The following is a 21,905-nucleotide window of genomic DNA, read 5'->3' on the forward strand; positions in this document are numbered from 1 at the left end:
CAAAACATTACTCCAGGCACCAATGCATACACATAGAGACACAGAAACACACACGCAAAAACATGAAAAAGTATCTGTTTTTTCCCCATTTTCATATTCTGAGGACACGTAGAAACACTACACTCCATATTGTACTGTATCTCACACACACATACTCACATACACATAGGCCTGGCCAGTATAGCTAATCTTCTTAGCAATCACAAGGTTCAACTGCTGGAACAGAACAAAGTTCACACCGTCAACAACAACTGAGGTGGTATTCCTATCAACGAGAGAGAGAGAGAGAGAGAGAGAGAGAGAGATAGGGAGAGACGGGGATAAAAAGAAAACCTAGAGAGACAGATATACACAGATATAAAAGAAGAGACAACAACAACGTCACAACTTTTACCTCTAGACCAGCTTTTTCTCCCTGTGGAACTATTCTGTGGATTATGTCCCTAAGCTCTGCAGTGAAACCTGATGTGACACTGTCTGAATTTTAAAATCGAACTTCTAACTCTTTAAATTATGTGACTGCCATTGCCAAAACGTCACCTTTGACCTCCCCTCAAATCCTGGCTACTGGAGACAACTTTACATCATTAAGGACAACTGTCAGGACATGGATGTATTAGCTCACTGATAATATCTGGCAGCCATCTGCAACTCACTTCCACCTACAGCAATTCAAACCTGCCGTTGTGTGGAACCTGAAAACTGTAAGTAGATCTTATAATAATATACTAATGATATGATGCTGCACGTGTTAATAAATACAGTTTCCCGGTAACTGTTGTGGGAACCTTTAGCAGTGTGATTCTTTTTGTGTTTTCTATATTATTATTTCTCTGCATATACTCTTTTTATAATATTTTTTTACTTTGGTGGCTTGTATGAAGACATTTTTTATTTTATTATTTATTTCTTTGTATTCATACATGTGTATGAATCTCACAGGCTAAGCTATGACTTTACCATTAACAAACACTACAACAACCACTATAACAGCACTGTGTCCTCAAAATTTGACTTGCTGTTTGAAACAGGGCTGGATGATTGGGTTGAAGTGAATATCAAGATAAAAATCAACATCACAATATGTTTCATACATGGAAAACCACATAATAACATCAAATTTATTAAAATGCATTCCTTAAAATACCACATTTAAAAAAAAGATGTGTTATGTGTTATACTTAGTAAGCTCTTCCTACAGTATATTATTATAAATTCTTTGTAGTTTACTTTACTGAGGTAACTTAAAAGGACTTACTCCCACCCTACTGACCTTTTTAACTACTGTAGCTCAACATGTAGGTAGGACGTCCCTCACTTTAAAATACAGTATCTTATGTGCTATTAAAAGAAGTGTCACATAGAAGTTTTCAATCATTTTTAGCCCTGTTTTAATCTTGGTGCCTATTTGTTTTGTCTTGTCCTTTGTAGTTATCCGATCATGTCTCAGTCAGGTCTTTCCTCTCCTCTCTATTTGCCCCCCCAAGCAGGAGCAGCATGGAGGTGCTGAGCGGCCCATGGGCAGATCTGGCTCTGCTCCTTCGACAGACCATCACACAGACAGACACAGACACAGACAGCTTTGTTCCTCTTTGGTTGTTCGGCCTACTGCTGTTCCTGTCCGTCTGTCTGCTGCTGCTGCAACTGATTATCTACCTCAGCTGGAAACTCAGACAGGGTAGGCATGTTATTAACTTTTCATGAAGAGCCCATGTCCAGACCTTGTGTTATGTTATATTTACTGTGGTGCTGTGTAACTAGAGGGTTACTGAAGGGAGATGCCTCTCTTCACACGTCACACATACTATAAATACATACAATCATCACCACATAAGGATTGCTGCATAAAAATGCACTCGAAGGAGATTTTACTGCTCGTCTCTATAGTTACACACTTTTTATCCAATGTCAATAAAATATTCTCATTTCATACTTCCACAAATTCCACAACAAAATAAAACATGAAGTGCAACCATTGTATCTGCAAACACAGTAGGAGTCTTATATTCAAATTGTCCTTTGAACAAGACCTGACAGCTCCTGCCGCTCAAATAGAATAAATGTCTGGGGGCCCTGAAGCTAAGCTACTCTAAATAATGAAAAAGATCTAAAATAGGTTCAAGAAAAGAAAAAAAAACATTGCAAAGAGACATTTTCAGGACGAATCAAAACTTGGCTGTGAAGATAACGATCATTGAGACGATTAGTTACACCGTCCTGGTTTGTGTCTGTGTGTGTTTATGTCGTAGAGTGCGTAAGTGTGTGTTAGAGAAGACAACAGCAGGTTTTAATGTCCTCAAAGCATGGAAACATTTTTTTTTTATCTCTGTGTGTGTGCTCTGGTAACAAGTGTTGTTTTGATAGGTGAACCTGACCCCTTTGTGCTTTGCTTTGACATAAAATACAGACACACACACACAAACACACACACACACACACACACACACACACACACACACACACACACAGACACATCCAGCAAAGATCACGGGTCGCCTTTCATCATCTGCTCCCACTCTCGCTGGTGTGAAGTGAAGATTAGCCTGACCAATTTCAGTACCCAGATTGGCCTCATGTCTGTTGTGTGCAGCCATCTTAATAAAGGGTGGGTGTGTTCCTGGTGACTACAACTTAGATTGCTGGCAATTTAAATACAAACTTAAAAGACTGTTAGTCTGGTGATATTAGATATCTTTGATTCTGTCTAGGAATCTCGTTAAAATACTGAAACAAACGATAAACTGATCCGACTAACAAGTACTGTCTGCGTATCTCATTCCTTTCTATCACAGACCTCCATTGTTGTCCACACACTATTAGAAACACACCAATAAGCCACACTGTTGGGTAGCGTGTTGACTCATTACCATGAACGAACATGGACACTAGTTCATTTGAGTTCCCACATACATTGTTAGCACTTTGCAAAAATAAACTATTCTTGGTGACCTGATTTACTTCTTCTTGAATCAAAGTACTGTAGAAAAGCTAGTTTGTTTGTGTATGTGTGTGTGTGTGTGTGTGTGTGTGTGTGTGTGTGTGTTATCTGCTGTTTATTCTGAGGCCAATTATAATCAATTACAACAATTTCACACCTGCCGTTTACTGTTTGTCACTGGTACTCAAATTAAATAAACTTTTCATTTTTAGTTCAGTGTTTTACTTCTTCTGTCTGCATCTGTCCTCTAGTGATTAAACCACTAGGCAGATGCTAGAGTTGTATTTGAAGTAGGTCACTGTTCACTACCACAGTGCGGTACAGCACTTTCAGTATAAACTCACTCAGTAATGTGGTGGTCCTCCTAGCTGCTTCTTCCCCAGGAGACATCCAGCCTTCACCAAACCACAGGGCCAAATCTACAGCTTATAAACCATTAAAGCCAGTCAGGTTTCTAATAAACAATAAACAACAACAGGAAGTGACCAGCATCATATCAGTAAGCTATACAAAGTTAAAAACAACTGACTAGAAACTAAATATGAATTATTATACTGAATAATGTTTCAAGTAGTTGCATTAAATGAGCTAGCTTACTGTTAAGTGTTAGCAAAGTGGGAGTCTGCTATCAGTGCTTTAGCATATTTAAAGTAGCTAGGTTGAGCTTCTGTGGTCGCTTTCAAACAGAGGAAACATTCCTGTAATTTACTTTAAGCTACATTAAAAAAAAAAAAAAGTTAAACTAAAGATATTTTGTTACCTGTCTCACCTGTAGCGATCACGACCGAGCCGAGTGCGCATGCGCAACGGAATCGTTCATGTTTAATGAAGGGCTTACCTAGGTAGCTAATTAAAACCAATTATAGACATATGGCTGCTTATATATTGTGACAATGGCCACCGAAATCATTCCTCATCAGTCACTAAAAAAGTTTGAGTTAGTTGGTAAAAGTGCAACATACCAAAGACAGAATACCATCATCTGCGCTACGTTTTAAACATTGCTCTGTGTTTACTTTCTGCTTTCATCCAGTTGACGCTGATCTGTCGGGGTTTCCACGAGACGGACGCGCCATCTACAGGCACATACACAGAAGTACACATCAGAGGAGAAGAAGCGTTGGGTAGCACTCACAACCTGGCAGGACCGACACTTTAAACCTGTTCATATGGACACTTACTGATGGTTTCCACTCAGCATGAGTATCTTTACAGAGCAATGGGACATAATGGAAACACCAGCAAGGCCCTGGGAGGGATCTAATGAAGGTGCTTTAAGAAGATGAATGTAGAAGCCTTTAAAGATACTCATTGTCATAGAAGATATGTGGAAATAAGAGACTGATATTATGAAGCTAAAAGCATCTTTTAGAGCTGTATTTAATTTATTACTCATCCTCATATTGTTATTCATTTCCTATCTGCTAGTAATTGTACAATAGTTTACATTTCATGCCAGAAGGTACAAGAGACTGAAGCTTAAAACAGTGAATGAATAAATGACAACAACAAACAGATTTCAGAGTATAACAATCCTTTATTTAAACAGTGTTACACAGGGGAGGAGTGGCTGCGTGTGGGGAGACACAAGACAATTAAGCTGCTAGATAGAAAAACCCTACTGGTGATCATTGGTGGAGGGAACGATGAGGCAGCTGTGGCTGGTTTTCCAAAAGCTGTTTACAAAGTTCTGTTGCAAGTGAATTTTTAAACATTAAAATACAAAATTGTGCTGGTATTAATTCCAAATATGTCCCAAGTGTGGTACAAAGCCTGAGATACAACTGTAACGCATGTAGTCCAATTATAATCTCATCAGCCTCATATAGAAAGAGATGTTACTGTATGAATTAGATTGAATCTAATGGCAGTATTTTTATTTAATTTGTTGCTTTTTCTGTGTACTGCTGCCCTCCATAATGTTGCCATGTTGAGATCCCTGACAGTTTTAAACTCCGCTGGCGTAGAATCATCATCAGTTGCTATGAGTACATTATGGAGTTGTCGTGGTAACCACAGAACAACAATCCAACTCTGTTTGTGCTGGGGTTATTTTCTTAAAAGTTGCTGATGGCAAGACATATAATTTGTGATTGAGTAAACTCAAATAAATATTTTTTTTTGGAAAACCAGACCTTGCAGTCCCCCCAAAGCTCCTGTGATTGGTTAAAACAGAGCCCAGAGCCCCCGGGAAGAGGTTACACCTGGGGGATACAAGTACAAAAAAAGAAAATGGTGGCAGAAATTTTGATTTGTAGTGGTGATCCATCAATGTCAAAAAACACTGTGACAATATTAAAATATGCAACAGGGCACACAATAAATCCTGCCTTTCAACAACTAGATCACAGAGAAAAGACAACAAATTCTGAGCAAATCTACAAATATAGCTGTTGTGATATAACCGATGCTTTTTAAAAGATTGTATTACGTTTTTTTGGAACAGCGAAAGCCTCCAAAGCTGCCTAGTCGTGCACGGTTTGTATTTTTTAAATGCTTTTTTTTTTTTGTCCTGCTTTGTCTCTTTGCAAGAGGGTTAGAGGTTAAAGCTTCCCCCTCATCTGGAATGTAATTTATCTGCATAGTAGAGGTCAGACCAGTGTTTCCCAATAAAAAAAAGCCTAGACAGTCATCATCGCTCCTTCTATAAATCATTCTGTTGACTTCAGTCATACTGGAGGGATCAGACTAATCTAGGCAGGTACAGGTGGAATGTTTTTATATTCATCTGTGGCACTTCTTTGCTTACAATCAGTTGAATTTCCAGTAATAGGTGTTTTTTGTTTTGTTTTCTGTGTCAACTAAATGCATTAGACCAAACACCTTGATCTAATCCATCTAATGCCACCGATATTTACACACAGTCACATTTTTGTGGAGTTCTGCTGAACATTTGGGTAAACACAGAAAATGAATAAAACATTATGTCCTTTAGGGGTTTCAAGAGCACTTCAAACCCTCGGATACACTTCCCTTTAAGCTGCATTTTACCGTTATGTTGTAACTGTTTCAATGTCGGTTTGTAGTGTACTGTCAGATTCAGAGTTTTATGTTTTTTGTGTGGTAATGCCGAAGAATATTTGGTGGCGTTGAAACAGTTGCAACACAGCCAGCATAAGACCAGAGACAACCTTCTCTAGACGTACTGTATGAGCCGAGATTATCTGTTATCTACACACTCTCAAACCAATCAACACAGTAGCCTTCTATCTAGACTCGCTCAAAATACTCTTCCAAGATAAAACTGTGTGAAGACATGCTGAATTTAATCCCAGATCTCGTCATATCTAGCAGGTTTCGTCTGTATCATCTAGTCTGGAAATGAAACGAAGCTGAACTACGACGACACACAGGCTGATGCAGAGTTAGCAAACTGGAAGAAATTCCATTAATCTGAATTCTGGTTTCAAGCTGTTTCCGACTGTATGTCCTTATTCTGGTACCTGTGCTGGTTGTAACACAACTCTTTTTTCAATAGCATTGTCCTCAGAATATTAAAACGTCTTTAACTGACTGCAGGATGTAAAATTAAAGGAGTGAAACTTGCCCATGCCGTATATTAAGGCCAACAAGCATCAATGTTCAAAACCTTTTTCACTCCAAAGTTGTTAGTTGGCACCGCAGAGCGCCACCTCTGTCTCCCAATTATCATTCAGTTTACTGGTCTTCTCTCCCAATCAAAAAGTCTGCTCCCTTGCTTCCCTGTGGCCCAATAGGAATGGCTAGTGTCATACAGTGGGCGGGCCCAGGGAGAGCGTTTAGCTAATGAAAAGCCGCATTACTGCTCCCATCTAATAACCTTCATTTTTACTGTACAGAAAGTTGTATACATCAACTTTAAAGTCAGTTCATTTTCAGTTCAATTTCCATGTAGTAAAAACTCAAAATACAGTAAAAGCTACAAATATATCACAAGGAATTAATTCCACCTGCATCATTTGGCTTCTGGAGCTTAATTAATGTCACTGACCCCATTAAGATTCCTTTCATCCCCACCTACTGTAAATAGTAAAATGCCTTCTCTTCTTAGAGTAAAAAGTGAATTGAACTGAACATGAAACTCACTCAGCCGCTAGTCACACACAAGGAATGTGGATGAATATTAACTATACTTACAGAGAAAAAAAAGACAGAATCATAAAAATTCATAAACCTGGTTGATTGCTTTCTTACTGCAATATTTTAAGTTACAGCTCCCTGTTTTCTGTAATCATTAGTAACAAAATGTGATAATGTGACACAGCTGGCTCCACCATTCATCCGACTGTGAAGGTCAGAAGTGTCTCCCGGTTTCCTGCAGTGCTGCTTGTTACTGTAAAAATGTTGAAATTACTGTGTTATATGTTACTCTCCATTTAAATCATAATGAACTGAGGGAGGGAGCTGTAATTTAATAAATTACTTCTTTTTTTTGTTGTTTTAGGAATGCACCAATACCGCTTTTCTACTGCAGATACCAATTCCAAGTACAACATTTCAGTGTCATTTTAGTCACTTAAGAGAAACCTTCTGTATGAGAAATCGACCGTATCTTTTTACGTATGAAGAGAAGCAGTATTTGCTTTGACTTTTCAGTGTAACTGAAGGTCACTTTTACTGGTGAAATAATCAGTAGAATGATACAATAATCCTTTTTTAGCATTGTATCTCATCAGGATTGGTTTTCAGTGCATCCCTACAGCTTTTATTTTTGCAATGCATGACAGATACTATCTTGTCTCTTTTTGTAAAACAAACAGTTAAAGAAAAAAAAAAAGTACTATTAAAAATAAAAACACGCTACAATTGTTAAGCTAACAAAGTGGTTCTTTTTTGTTCCCTCAGAAAAGAGTGAGGATATTATTTTTCTTTTTCATGGTTTTGGAGTGAGGGATTTAGATGCACCACAGACATGTGAGAGAGGCCGACTGGGAAGAGATTGGCAACTTCTCTCCATTCGTCTACCCTTTCCCCTCCTGTTTTTCAGCTCCATTTCTCCTCCTTCTCCTCCTCTTCAGTCAGTCTAGGTTGGTCGTCGTAGGGTGATGGAGGTCGTTCAACGTCAAAAGAGAAAACAGTCACGATGGGCCCTTCAGCTCTGGGGACATAGAGGTGAAGGCAATCAGCCTGGGTTGGTGTGATGACTGGCACTCAACATTTGTTACCTACTCGAAATATTTCCTTTGTACTCCACACACAGACCTCCATCAGTCACTGCCTACCTTCCTAATATTCCTTGATGATGGCTGATGGGTTTATCACCTTCACATGTGGAAGTTTTTATTTCATTGATTTTCTTTTTTGTTGTTGTAAATAATGACCACTCTATGCACCCCCACTGTCAATAAAGCACTTTCACCATGAATAATAATAATAATAAAGCGTTACTATTATTATTATTACCTGAGTTCAGTCAATCCTCCTCCTCAGCCAGTTCAGTTTCTTTATGAACCACCACTCTGGTAACAGACATGTCAGGATGTTGCTCTTTGGCCTCCTTAATGGCCTGGGCCAGAGCCTGCAGTACAGAGGGGCAACCACACAGTGGCAGCACCGAGCACAGCAGGCAGTGGGGGAGGTGGAGGAAGGAGAGGAAGGGGGAGGGGGGAAATGGTGGAGTTAAATGAAAAATCAAATAAGAAGCATAAAGAAAATGACAACAATGCTGGATTTACAATCAATATGCTATTTTACTTCTTTGGGTTAACTGGGGGATAAAGTGGTTGAAGTAAAATGGCTTCAGATGGAGCAGACACATCAAGTGGATTTCCAACTCAATGTGACACAAATCTTTTGCTCTAGTGTAAATCCAGCGAATTGAACAAGACGGTCAACTTAAACAAACCAATGGACGAGGGATTGTGCATAAAGATCCAGACCAGATCAGGTCTTCAAACAATTATAGACCAGGGTCTATAAATCAAATTTTACAGATCAGTCTTCATGTATATGGACAATGAAAGTTTTTAATATTGTTTTTAGAGTGTTTTATATCTACTCTCCCAGTTTTAAGACAATGCATACATGATGATGGTTGCAAAGAGGCCTGGCAGAAAGGTCCAGTTATCTTGATCCCCTAAAATTGGGGGACTGGGAGACTAAAAGTTTGCCAATTTTAGGGGATCAAAGTTGACTGGACCTTTCTTCTGGCCTTCTGGAAATCATCAGGAAGTAAAGATCCTTCAAATATGCACTTTAACCTTGGGTTTACTTTCTCAAATTTAAAATCCAATATGCTTGTTTACAGAACAAACAACAAAAAAAGGTCAGTGGCATTGTCCAAGTACAGTTGGACTGCCCTAACTCAGATGTGATATCCTCAGTGTAGCATGTTATATCCATCACATCCAGGGCATCAAAAAGTAGAAATTTGATTTTCTATGGAAATGTGACAATCAAAGACAAAGACGTAAAATTAAGCTAACCAAGACGAGCAACAAAATCAGACACAGCATAGCGAAAACAAAAACAGGTTAAGACACCATTCTCTAGATGTATGGATGAGTAAGTGAAGAGACAGATGTAGCAGATCTGTAGGGATCTGAGTGGGACTAATAGCATGTGGGCATCTCTAATAAGTGATTAACAGAAGAAATTGTGCATTCAGACTGCGAGCAGCATGACAGACATGTCACCAGACGTCTATTTGTTCCCTTAAGTTTAAAGAACCAGAAAAAAAAACCTAAATGAAAGTAAGCAGGGGCTGAAGATTTTGCGATTTCCCAAGCAGGGTTTTTCAATTAAAAATACAAAATGTAGAAAGGTGGAACATTCTGACTTGTGCAACTGCATTACATGTCTGCAAAATAATAGATTGAAACAACCCAGAACAGAGCAACTCGTCCGACAAGCTACTGAGACACATAAGGCGAAGGGATAAGCCATGGAAAACTGACCTCATCGTGGTCGATGTCACAGTCGCCAGTAATGACGATGCGTTTCTCAATCCTCGTCTCCGATAGGCCACCTTTTAACGTCTACAAAAGAGATATACAACAACAATGCTTTGATGCCTGTTATAATGGGTTCATTAAATGATCAAGGCCCCACCAGGGTTCTAGTACAAAGAACTAATACTGGCAACCCAATACAGTACATAAACAATAAAATGTGTGATACTAGTACAAATATAAAAAAAAAAGAAATGCGTTTCTGTGTGCACAGACTGTATACATCAATGTGTATGGTAGTTACATTACATTACAACAAGAAGAGGATGTGTGTGTGTTTGTGGGTGTCTGTACCTTGGTAATGTGTGTGGTTGTAGTAGTACACAGAGATTCAGAGGTGATTGTCTGAGCAGTCATCAACACTCCAGGTTCGCCATCACCATTACCATCCAACTGATAACAGAGGAGACAAACAGAAATCAAATTAGCTGTACATTACCACGAGAATATCCCCGCTGGCTGGTTGATGTTCTAAATAAACTCTTGTCACCAACTTAGTTCTTTTAATAACATGATTTCCCTGAGGGAGAAGGAATGAATCGCGGCAGCATGCACTGTTGCTAGAAAGGGAGCTTCTTGGAATGTGCTTTCGAACAGACTTTAACACTAACAACCTAACAACAACAACAACAATGCTACAATCTAATAGTTTCACACAAATACAATTTGAATGCTGGACAAAAAAAAAAAAAAAAAAGCTCCCTGTGTTTGTGTGCACCTGTGCGGCTTCGTATGTGATGGTCTTGGTTTCCGTATGTACGATGGGAACTTCTTTTGTGGCTATCTCAGTTTTCTGGGCTGCAAACGTGTCTGATATAGTCACCATTTCTGTCTTTACCACAGGTGGCTGGGGAGGGAGGAGAGAGAGAAGTGAGGGGAAGGAAAAGAGGGTTAATACATTAATACAGAAATAGTTAGGGGAAAAATAAAGAAACATGTTGGTATCTATGCACTAGCTTTGGAAAAACACCTCACAGTTAATATTTTAATGTGTAAAAAATGTGTATAAAATATAAATGTGAACATGTGCTTAATTATTATTAAATTAATGGCAATAACATAAGAATGTGTTGTACTGAAAGAGAAGTGATGCAGTTGTTGCACACACAGTGGTACACATAGCAGCAGTTGAAGATGTATAAACACAATATGTACAGCAAAAAATCAAAGATCTTCCAAACTCATGCGAGTCAACAAAACACAAAACATCACAACGACTACTTTCAGCAACGTACAAGCAACAGCTACGACAGCGACACAGCTACGGAAACCACTTTGGTGTCAACGTGCAACTCAAAGTACGACACAGCACGAAAACATGCATAACACACAAGCCAATAAAACAAGCAATGCTCAAATGACACGTGAACAAAATGGCAGATGATATGTAAACAGCATGCAAAGATGACATTCAGATGAGAGGCTGGCATTTCCAAAGTGGTTGGCAATGATGATTTCCAAAATGCTGTTACCATAGTGACCAGGACACGCCAACTGAATGCTAACAGAGAGAGAAGCATCACTGCCAAACACATGGAGGACACACAAACTCACACACCAAAAGGTGAAATATGGCATGCAGAGCAAAAAAACAAATATACACCTAAAAGCATCATGCATTTTCCACTTAGGCCCTATTTACTTCACAACACTACAATACAGAGTAGGAGGTAGTAACAGCAACACACCACGCTATGTGGGGCAGGAGTGAACTAGGCATACTGATAATGGTATGAAGTATGATTGCATATAGCACATACATTAACATATATGAATATGGTGAAAAATCAAAATAAAGACTGAAGTGAATTATATATGTGGATGGTAATTTGACACCAACACCAAAACACTGTGATGGTGAATTGTATCACTGAAGGACTCATTTTAGGTTTAGCTTTCATTTTAAGCTTGAAAAGAGTGTTCACAGGAGAAAGATGAGTGTGAGGATGTACATGGGGCTTTATTATTCACGCAAGCAGGAAGGAAACCGGCACTGTGGTAAGCAGGAAGGAAAAAAGTGGGTGTTTCTACAGTTGGCGGGAAGGATCAAAGCCCAGGGAAGCTCCGCAGTCGGCCCAGTGAAGACTTTACCTCAGAGCAACAAATAACCTGCGGCCGTGGTTCTGCTTCAACCAAAGAGGCCTCTCCGTTCATTTTAGGCTCTTCCTCTTCAGGGGGAGCCATCCCAGTCACGCTTTCCTCAGGCAGGGTGAAACCATTAGGAGCTTCATCGGGTGTTATCATCGGATCATCGGTGCTTTCCTCCGTCTCCCTTTCGCCATCATTCTGCTCCTCTGCGTTCTTCTTGTCTGCCCCTGCATCCACTTTCCTAGACTCCTCTCCCTCTTGAATGGTTGCCTCTATGGGTTGGCTGATTTCAGCTGGAAGAGAAGGAGCTTCTGTAGCAGGCGCGTCATGCTCCACCGTCTTATCCTCTTTCTTTTCCTTCTCTTCATCTTCTTCTTTCTCTTCTGGTATTTGTGTGTGAGAGATGGATATGGAGACATTTGGATGGTACTCCGCTTCTTCTTCACTCTCACTCTCAGATGAGATGCTCTCTTGCTTTGCTGCTTTTGCTTCCTCTGCCACCTCTACTTTCTCTTCGACTTTCACTTCCTGCTCCCTTGTTTCCTGCTCTACAGGGGAGCTGATTGTAACTGTGACAAGTCCAGGTTTGGGTGCTTTGGAAACCTCTTGGACGACAACGGTTTCTTCAATTTCAACTTCGGTTGTCTATATACACACGCACATACACACACACGCATGTACACATAGTGCACAGACACACACGATGAGGTGCACACACATACACAACAAACGCATGGGGACAAAAAAAAAAAAGCATAACATGATCATTGAACATAAATAAATAAATCACTACCTTAAATGAAAATAAATTAATACATGACACAAATCTGGAATACAAAGATGAAGATGTTCAGCTGAGAGGCACAATGATGTATTTAAGTGGAACAACTAGGAAGACAGACAAATGAATAGTCAAAGAACAGAGGCCTGTAAAGCACAGGAAGCTGGAGAGATGAAGGAAACACTGAATGAAAAGCGTCATGAATTGAAGATCTGGATGGATTAACAGAAGGATGTTAGGACCACCTTTGCAGGTTCTTTGGTATCAGAGATCGCGTTATCATCGGTGGCTGCTTCTGTCTGGGGCTCATTCACCTGCGTAACAGAGAAGTTACCATGACAATCATCAATCACACACCAGCAGTGACATCATGATTATTTGCACTTAATGACACCGTAGTGTTATTGTGATGCTTGTTACCACGGCACAAGGGAAAGGGTTGAATTTGTTACTTGTTTTTTTTTTCTCCCTGGTGGACTGTCTTTCATGCACAATCATTTTCATTCAGCATCCAGTTAACTGCAGCAGGCAGTAACAGAGATGGGATGAAAGAGTTGAAAGAAGAATAGAAGATGAAAAAATTCCATGGAAGATGGATTCAAGAAAATACCATATCATTGTCTTTTGAAATAAAAAGATAAAAGAAGCATGGTATTAAAGTCAGCAGTTTCTTTGAATTGTTGACCACATAAAACATAGCATAGCATAATGAATTTAGCCTAACGTCCAGACTTAAAAGCTTATGTAACAAAGTCAACACATTATGGCTTTCCTTGGTTGTTTTAACTGTGATGCAAACTGCTGCTTTAATACTTGCTGCTTTTTAAAGGGCAGACCGTTACATTTGCATTCAAATCCACACACACGTTTACCATCACAAAACAAACAGATGATATCTGTGGCATTCACAGCTGTTAGTTGTTTTTAGATTAGATTTACCATTGCCATCATTCAGGATGAATGCTCCCTGATACAAAACAACAATTACTGCCATTCATCCAGCTTCCACAGCAGGCATTATGGACAGCTCGCATCGCTTCAGTGTAGGTTATAAACACATCTGGCAAGCATCTTTAATTAAGTGAGGCATTGCAGGATGTAATGCTCTGTTAATTAAAGATGACCTCTTGCCCAGGTCATCATTGTAAATGAGAATTGGTTCTCAATTGACTTATCTGGTTAATGAAAGGTAACATAAAAATAAATGTCAGTTTACTTTCAAGTTGACCAACTTATAGAGGGACAAAGTCTCTACAGAAAGTTCTCTGTATTCTGTATTTATTGGGTAACAGCACTGGTTATTCAATAAGTCTGCAAATGCAAATTGGAATTGAAAGTGAACTGACACCTAAATCAGTAGTAGTAGCAGCACCTCAGTTGCAGAGAGAGTAGCAGTTGGGGAAATAAGGAGCCCATGCGGTACAGCAGGACTGCAGACAGCAGTGGAAGTAGAGGAGCATGTGGTTATAACAGCATCTAGTGTTGGTTCAGGAATACTGCAGGCAAACGTAGCAGCCGAACAAAAGCCAGTGGCAGAGTGTCTACTGAAAAGTACAGAAGCTATCTCCTCTTCAAGGCTCTACAGCAACACACAGACACAAAGAGAACCCAGAATACAGAGAAGAAGAGAAAAGATGGGAACAGTTGAGAGAAGACTTAGAGAAAATAATTCCCTCAAAGAACAAAACACAGCGTTGACACAAATTAAATGAAGAACAGTCCTTATTTGCATCTCCACCTCCTGTAATGATTATATTAACCAGAACATAATGAAACAGATTTGTTTAGGAGATCAGAAACCAGCAAAATACTGCATCATAGACCAAATAAAACCCTTCTGCTGCAGAAAACTGTACATGATGTAAAATGTGATGTGAGTCCAGCTGAAAGGGGATTAAGAATTGGAGCAGAGAAACACAGACAACCCCATACAGTCCATCAAATGATGAGGGAGCTAAAACCCCACCATGGCAAAAGCATCACATGAAAGTGCCCACGTAAGAGTAAGAGAGGAGTTTGAGTTTAAATCAGGTGCACACACGTGATGACTTGCTACTACAAACACATTGTTGTTTCTGCAGCAAATTGTATAAAACAGTTTTTAAGCACTGCAACTATCTGCAAAGAGGGCATTTCCCCAGAACAACGTTTGTAGGTAAAATGCCCCGTAATTCAACCTTCTTTTTTCAAGTTGCTGACACAGAAACATCCAGACAGACGTACCACTTGTTGCTGTTGAATACGTATCGTTGTAGCGGGAGAGGAGGTGAGACGTTTCTCCCACTGGTTGGGCTGAGGAGGAGAGGGAGGTGGCGCCTCCATAAAGGAGCGTTTTAGCTGGCTAATGCTAGCTTGATGTTTCAGAACTTCTTCTTGGGTCTTATCATGGTCCTATTGAGGGAGTGGAGGGGAGAGGAGAGGAAGGGAAGAAGGGGGAGGGTGGGGTTGAAAGTAAATGAGATAAGTATGGATAGATAAGGGATGATGGGTGGTAGGGACAAGAGGGGTGGGGTAAAAATGTGGAGGTGGAAATGGCAAGAAGGTAGAAACATGGTAGAAGAAAGAAAAAGAAAAGGGTAGGAGGAAGAAAAATGAAGGATTGATAAAAGAGAGGTTAAGAGGAGGGATAAGAGATACAGAAATGTAATGGGAAAAAGAATAAGGAAAAGAGAAGGAAGGAAGGGAAGGTGAGAGGGAAGGTGGGAGGATAAAAGGAGAAATGGGTGGGGAGGCAGGGGAAAAATTCTGTTCAGCAGGTCATAGGAACATTAGTCTGTCAATCAGGAAGAAGACAAGATGGATGCCATGTCTCACTGGAGCCTCATTCAAAAGGTCTGGAATCTCAAATTTGGCATTTGGTCCGAGCGTGTGTGTGTGTGTGTGTGTGTGTATATAAGAGAGACAGAGAGAGAGTGAGAGTATTTTTGTGTTTTTAAGCAGGCTGCAGTGAAATATGGCCTTTCCATTTTGTTGAGGAGTTTTCCTTAAACCAGGCCAGGAACAGCAGTGCAGACTGCAGAACATGGAGCTGATAGTGGTGATCACACTTTCTGTCCTTTTCTTTCCCATTTTATCAGTCTGTCTTTCCATTTCAACTCCACCTATCTTTGTTACAATTACGCTATGTAGACTACTGTAATGCTACAGGTAATAGCTGGCAATGCATCACTATCAGTCCCACGTTGCATAAAAAAAGATGTGTTTTAGTATGTTATCAAACCACGCATCACTTGACGCTGGCAGCCAATCACCAGAAAACAGGAAGAAAGCTCCTTGTGTGTGTTAGGGAGACAGGATTAGTCAGGTTAAACGCAGCTGCCTGGCAATAATCAAACTTTGATAAATCAAGGATTGGAAACGTAACAACATAAAAAAGGTCACAAATCAGCAGTCAACATGCACAGAGCATGCGTAAAAGTCACGTTCACACACCACTGACCCTATTCACAAAGCAGCCATTGTGAACACTCAGCCTGGGAAATTTCCTGGAAGAGAAAGTCTCTACTGTACTGCTGTGCAGCAAGATACACATCAAATAAATATTTTGCATTTCATAGATCCAGCACTGAAAACATCTTACATCCATTCTGGTACACTCACTTTGGATTTGATCTGGGAAACACTGTGTATATGTGTAACCTCCAGTTAACGTTCCTTATCTGCTCAGTTAAAGGAGTCTGTCATTCCTAGAGTTGCTGCTGAGCAACTATAAGGGTAGCAGACCTTCTTATTAATGTGTTTTTTTGTTCTATTTTTTTCTGAGGGAAATACCTGGATTTTTATCTAAATGCTCCTCTCTGCTAGTTGCCACCTTTGCATCCTGTCTGCAGTTTGGTGCTGGACAGGAAGCGGACAGGGCGTTTATCAAAGCTTAGGTGCTGAAAAGCTGGAATTTAGGCTGACGAGACATAAAAAAATTGAATAAAAAAGTAAAGTTGCAACCAAACCAAAACAATCTGCTGAAAGAGGCTAGAACACTCTGTAGAACAGTGTAATCAGTTAATAACTGACTGCGAGCAACTTTAAAATTGTCCATGCTCATTTGATTAACTGTTGATATAAAAGGTAAGTACAGCTTTAATTAACATTTATGACAATGTTCTCAGTCAAGCTTCCTAGCCCATGTGTTCAAAATGGCTGCCATGTGAATTGGGACAATTAGCACTGAAACCATTTAATACCAAAACATTTTCAATCATACTATAGTTACTAAGGAAAAACTGGAAACTGAAAACATCCACACACATAAACACACACAGGCATGCACACAGAGCCTGAGAGTGCGAGAGGGCAGCAGTCTTGTACAGTACGGTACAGAGGAAGTTGTAGTTCTGATGGCGTCAAGAGTATACAGAAACATGTAGTTCTTATTTTCAGCCATCAGACGACGCCAGTACCAACCTCCAACATTAAATTACTGTGCCTCACATAAATATTGTCCCCATGCACTCTCATTGGACTCTGTAAGGCAGACATACAGCAAAAAATTAAATAGAGAAAATTAATTTTAAAAAAGAGCTTAAAAAAAAGTACTTTATTTTAACTCTACAAAAAAAATTATAATAACCATCTTATGAAATAAATCATAATCAAATAAATAAAATAAAATAAAATAAAACACAGGCATGTGGTGACACGGCCATAATGTCTCAAACTGTGATGAAGGCTGGAAGATGGGTACAAGCACAGATTAAAAACATTCTGGTATTTCTCATTGAATGTACTGATGCTAGCACTCGTACCCATGTTAACACATACAAAATTCAAAGCATTCAAAACATCACAACACCAGCAGACGCTTACACAAACCAACAAACCCAGCGAAACCCAGAAATAATGAACCACAGATATGAACCAGAAACCAAACTGAAACTGTGAAACCATAAACCACAGCAGAGCAACCAAAAGTGACGATTAGAGGTGAAAGTGCCCATTCAGGATCAGTTTTTACACACAGGCCCAATCTGGAAAGAAAGGGTATAATCGGAGACAAATTTATAAGTAAATACCATAAATTGTTTATAATGTAAATATTCAGATTGTTCTGTTCGTACAAATTCCAGATTGGATCTGTAGTAGCTGAGAAATTCAAAAACTGACTCTGTATCATCATGCTAGGGCATCTTCACCCTAAAAGAGTGAACCAAACCAACAAACCAGCCAACACGGGCAATTGATTAACAGACCAAATACACAAATCAAATAACCAATAACAATGTATGAACCTGAGAGGGGGCAAGCTCACTGGCTCCGAGAGACTGCTGATTGGGTAAAGTTAGGGAGAAAAGGTAAGGACAGGTTAGGTTTACTGCTCCACTGCACCCTAAAACCATTTCCATCCAATATCCAAAACCATCTTCACACTAGTTCTTAGCAAAGTAATATGATTTATTACTCCTACATTATTCGCCCAAGAATTTGCAAAGCATGCTGGGTAAAGACAGGCCCTACAGACCTGGGTGGGCGTGGCTTCCGCATCACCAGGGCTTAAGTCCGCCTCCTTAACCTTCAGTGTCGTAGTCATAGCGGTGGCAGTCATGACAAAAATGAGGAGGGTACGGCACGAAGAAAGAAAAATGTGAAATGGATGATGGGAAAAGCTACGTTCTTCCCCAGCAACCTTGATGTCAGGGAGTACTGCTGGTCATGTGACCTTTTGCACCAAACCCACAGGAGTAGTAATATGAAAGGAGTTTCAGATGGTCAATAAAGGGAAACAGCAGGTGCTACTGCCTACTCTCGTCCTAACTTATATGATACACATACATTTACTTACAAATCTGTAACACTGTGTTTAAAATGTGTCCAAAGCTAAGTCAGATTTACTGTATTTACAACAAATAAAATAACTACTATGGTTCCTGTGTAGGTTTTTAGGACATAAATAGAGGCCAGCTTTTACTGCTGTAGACTTATGGGCTCTGGCAATGAGCAGAATATGTCATATGTCCATCTGAATCCACAGCTTTCATTTATCCAAGAAAATGCTAAATGGCCACTGCTTTGACTTAAAACAAAGAAAATAAGGGACAGGGGTTGAGGAGACAGTCCTTAGGCTCAGGGATCAGGGTAAGTGTAACACTGTTTACTCTTAACATTCATTAGCAATTATACCCAAACAAATGCGCTTTAAGTGGTATAGGGTTGAAGGGGTTACTTCATCAATCCTGGTTATTTATCTGTATGAACAGTTTCAACAGCTAATCTACAACTCATCTTTCAGTGCCAACCTTTCTCCGCACTACAAAGGCAAAATGCAACAACTAAAAACAAAATGTGATTATTTCTTAAGTGCTTATTCGTCTTACATATTATGAATGTATATCATTCTGTCACTTTATTTGATGAGTGTTAAACAGAGCATGGAGGTAAATCCTTTTTGAGCATGACAACTAACAATTTTAAGAATTCAAAGAGCTCTCAAAATGTGTTCTGCACATAACTAAATGTTACTGTATTTTGCCATTGTACTGTAAGTTAAATCCTGCAACTCTCTCCTTCCCTAACAGTCACTGTACAATATTTGAATCTCTTAAAATAGCTATCTTTTCTCTATATTAACAATAATTTTCTCTATTTTAACATTTTTTAATCACTTACCAACTCTGGGTTTAAATACTTTGTTTAATCTTACTTATACTTATATTTGCTCATTATTATAAACAATACAGGGTGCAGGGATGGTAAGAAAAAAGAAAATATTAGGGAAAGGAGGTGGTGGAGGTCAGGGGTGAATGTACAGACATACGGTTCACACATTCAAACACAGTGGTCATGAGAAGGAGTGGAAGGGGTTTTGTAGGGTGTGTTGTGTGCATTTATGCAGCAGGGTCGCACATCTCTTGCATCCAGGTAGCGTTCGTGTGAGTGTGGTGCCTGACGCGTGGGGGTGTGAGTGTCGGTGTGAGAGGAGAAGCCTGCTTGTTAAAACCAGAGCTTAACTGATCCTCAGACTGATCTTGTGGCGTTTCTGTGACAAACATTGGCGAAACTGCCAACTTCCGTTGACTAGAAACCACATTCTCGAGGTAGCACAGGGTCAGGCCAAGGGGTGTGGCTAAAATCAGTGCCAAGACCAAGGACTGGCTCGCTGTCAGCATCACAACCAATAGGAAAACAACTAACAGGCAGGGCAGGAACAGTGGGGAGGGATTTAGAAGGTAGCGATGTACAGCTGGGGTTAGGTTAGAGCGAGATAAGGAGGAGAGAGTTGGGAGAAAGGAAGGTTGGACAAAAAAGAAATAAGAGGGCAGAGAAGAGAGAGGGGGGAGGGAGGAAAAGGGAGAGACAATAGCAGGACAGGTAAGAGAGAGAATGGAGGGCAAATGTAGCCTTGTTGGGTGGCAAAGAACAGCAGGTACCAAACTAATACATTTATTAGGCAGATAGCTCGTAATAAATGCCACAAAACGATTCCATCTTAATGCCAAAGTAGGAAGAATTTGATGTAATCTGGACGTCGTATTGGAAGTGACACATTTGGGGGCGCTGACAGGGAAAATCTTTAATTTCCCCACTGACTCTCCAGTAAGCTTGGACACAGTGGGAGTGAAAAAGCTCAGTTTCTTTGTTAATCCTGAAAACAGCTTTATGGGCAGACACCTGTTTCCATTCTTCCCCAATAGGGAGAGAAAACACAGGATGAAAGAGACACATTTAACCACACCCCTTAGAGAGAACCAGCTCCACCATTTTGGTATTCCATCTGTCGCTCTGGTTTTAGCCTGATAGCCCTCCTCAACTCCCAAAAGCTCTGAACTGTATGTTTGGGAGCTTGTGACTGGGTAAGAGGCCAGGGGGTTTTGCGCGAGGTGTTCAAGATCGACCAGGTGCTGATCAGAGTAAGGAGAGGAGGCGTTTGAGTGGAGGGTCCATGTGGTGTGTGGGGCGGCTGTGTTGTCGATAAGGTCGTCGTCTTCGGAAATGTCTGACAGGCCGTGGTCGAGCTCAGAGATAGAATCGAGGGAAGGGGGGATGGAGGAGAGTGAAGATGATGAGGAGAAGGAGAGAGGAAACATGAAGATTGACTAATGGAGGTGGGTTTCAGGAGAGTACACACAAACATACAAGCAGGGGAAGAGGGGACAAAGGGAGGAAAATAAGGACACCAAAAGAAAAAGGAGAAAACAAAAAAGTTGACAGCGAGAGATGGAGTGTGTGGGAAAAGAAAGGAGAGACCCGCGTGCACACATCCACAAAGTGTGGGAGCAAGCAGTGAAGAAATAAATTAAACATAAAACCAAAACAACCGACACAATGTGCATTTCATTTTTATGAAATGATCACATTAATGAGAACATGCAAGAGGGGAGTGATAAAAGCAAAAAAAGAGGGGAGCGTGTAAAGGAGAAAAGAGAGAGGGAAAGAGACATAACATTAGTCAGTGAACAACACACCAAAGATAGGTTAAAAGTGAACATAGCAGGGTTGTGCAGAGTACCGCTGTGTGCAGAAACAGTGTCAACAGGGGTCACTACTAAATGAAGGCTAAGACGGGGGTCAGTTCCACAGTGCTGGGGTGTGAGCGACAGTTGGGAAGGGGACAAGTGAGGAGAGGAGGGTGTTGGGAAAGGGATGCATGCATAACATACAGCAAAACTCTCTATATACACACTCCAGTAACAAGCACAGACTGGCCCAGGGTGCAGTTCCACCAGTGGGCATAGATCCTTGCTACGGTACAGGACACTCAGCAGAGGCTTGTCAGGAGATGTTGAACCGTGTACACCTGCCTGGCTACCAATGTTAGCTGCTCTAAAGGCCAGCTGGTGCAGTAAATGTTAACTGTTTCTCTGTCAGTCTTGTTGGTCTGTGTACCTCTCTCACTCACACACATATTCACAGCTTAAAGGGTGCAAAAGTGTGGCTTCCTCCTGGTCCTAGAGGAAGCAAAGTTAAGTGTCTAAATGATCCTATGACAACAGAAATAGCATTAGCATAACCACACCTACAGGTGATTTTAAGTCTTGGTAGTATCCAGACAAAAGCACTGTGACCCTCTGAAAAGCCCCAGTACTATGCGTGGTACCATAGTAGGATATAAAGCTTATGACTATATATATATAAGTTTTCAATTCTTGCTCCGTCACTGCCTAGTGGTCCTGGACTAGTCCACAGTAATACTGCTGCATGGTTCCTCCTTATAATATTAGTACACCAACCCAGGAAA

At 40.3% G+C, this 21,905-nt stretch overlaps 1 protein-coding gene and 1 long non-coding RNA gene across 17 annotated transcripts in view; one reads left to right on the forward strand and one right to left on the reverse strand.

The window, feature by feature from the left end:
• The first annotated feature begins 283 nt into the window (after positions 1-283).
• Positions 284-4,455, forward strand: LOC127368866 (uncharacterized). Of its 2 annotated transcripts, none has more exons than XR_007885891.1 (3): positions 284-704; positions 1,488-1,678; positions 3,972-4,455. It is a non-coding gene; the product is annotated as an uncharacterized LOC127368866 (long non-coding RNA). The 2 variants fall into 2 exon arrangements; XR_007885890.1 differs by having other exon boundaries at positions 286-704; positions 1,491-1,678.
• Positions 4,456-21,905, reverse strand: part of epb41l2 (erythrocyte membrane protein band 4.1 like 2) — a 50,809-nt gene continuing 33,359 nt past the window's right edge. For 2 of the 15 annotated variants that reach the window (XM_051410111.1, XM_051410113.1), the window contains exons 15-26: positions 18,192-18,242; positions 17,962-17,997; positions 17,138-17,197; positions 14,960-15,127; positions 14,109-14,315; positions 12,982-13,050; positions 11,959-12,600; positions 10,586-10,714; positions 10,162-10,260; positions 9,814-9,894; positions 8,321-8,435; positions 4,456-8,015 (exon numbers count right to left, since the gene is read on the reverse strand). In XM_051410111.1, the coding sequence (XP_051266071.1) occupies positions 8,331-8,435; positions 9,814-9,894; positions 10,162-10,260; positions 10,586-10,714; positions 11,959-12,600; positions 12,982-13,050; positions 14,109-14,315; positions 14,960-15,127; positions 17,138-17,197; positions 17,962-17,997; positions 18,192-18,242 (1,647 nt within the window). In that variant the 3' untranslated portion in view covers positions 4,456-8,015; positions 8,321-8,330. Of the gene's footprint in view, positions 8,016-8,320; positions 8,436-9,813; positions 9,895-10,161; positions 10,261-10,585; positions 10,715-11,958; positions 12,601-12,981; positions 13,051-14,108; positions 14,316-14,959; positions 15,128-17,137; positions 17,198-17,961; positions 17,998-18,191; positions 20,764-21,905 lie in introns of those variants that run through there. The other 13 variants (XM_051410114.1, XM_051410116.1, XM_051410115.1 and 10 more) reach the window with 13 other exon arrangements.

The sequence above is a fragment of the Dicentrarchus labrax genome, unplaced genomic scaffold (genome assembly GCF_905237075.1).
Source record: "Dicentrarchus labrax unplaced genomic scaffold, dlabrax2021, whole genome shotgun sequence".
In the NCBI taxonomy this organism is placed as follows: domain Eukaryota; kingdom Metazoa; phylum Chordata; class Actinopteri; family Moronidae; genus Dicentrarchus; species Dicentrarchus labrax.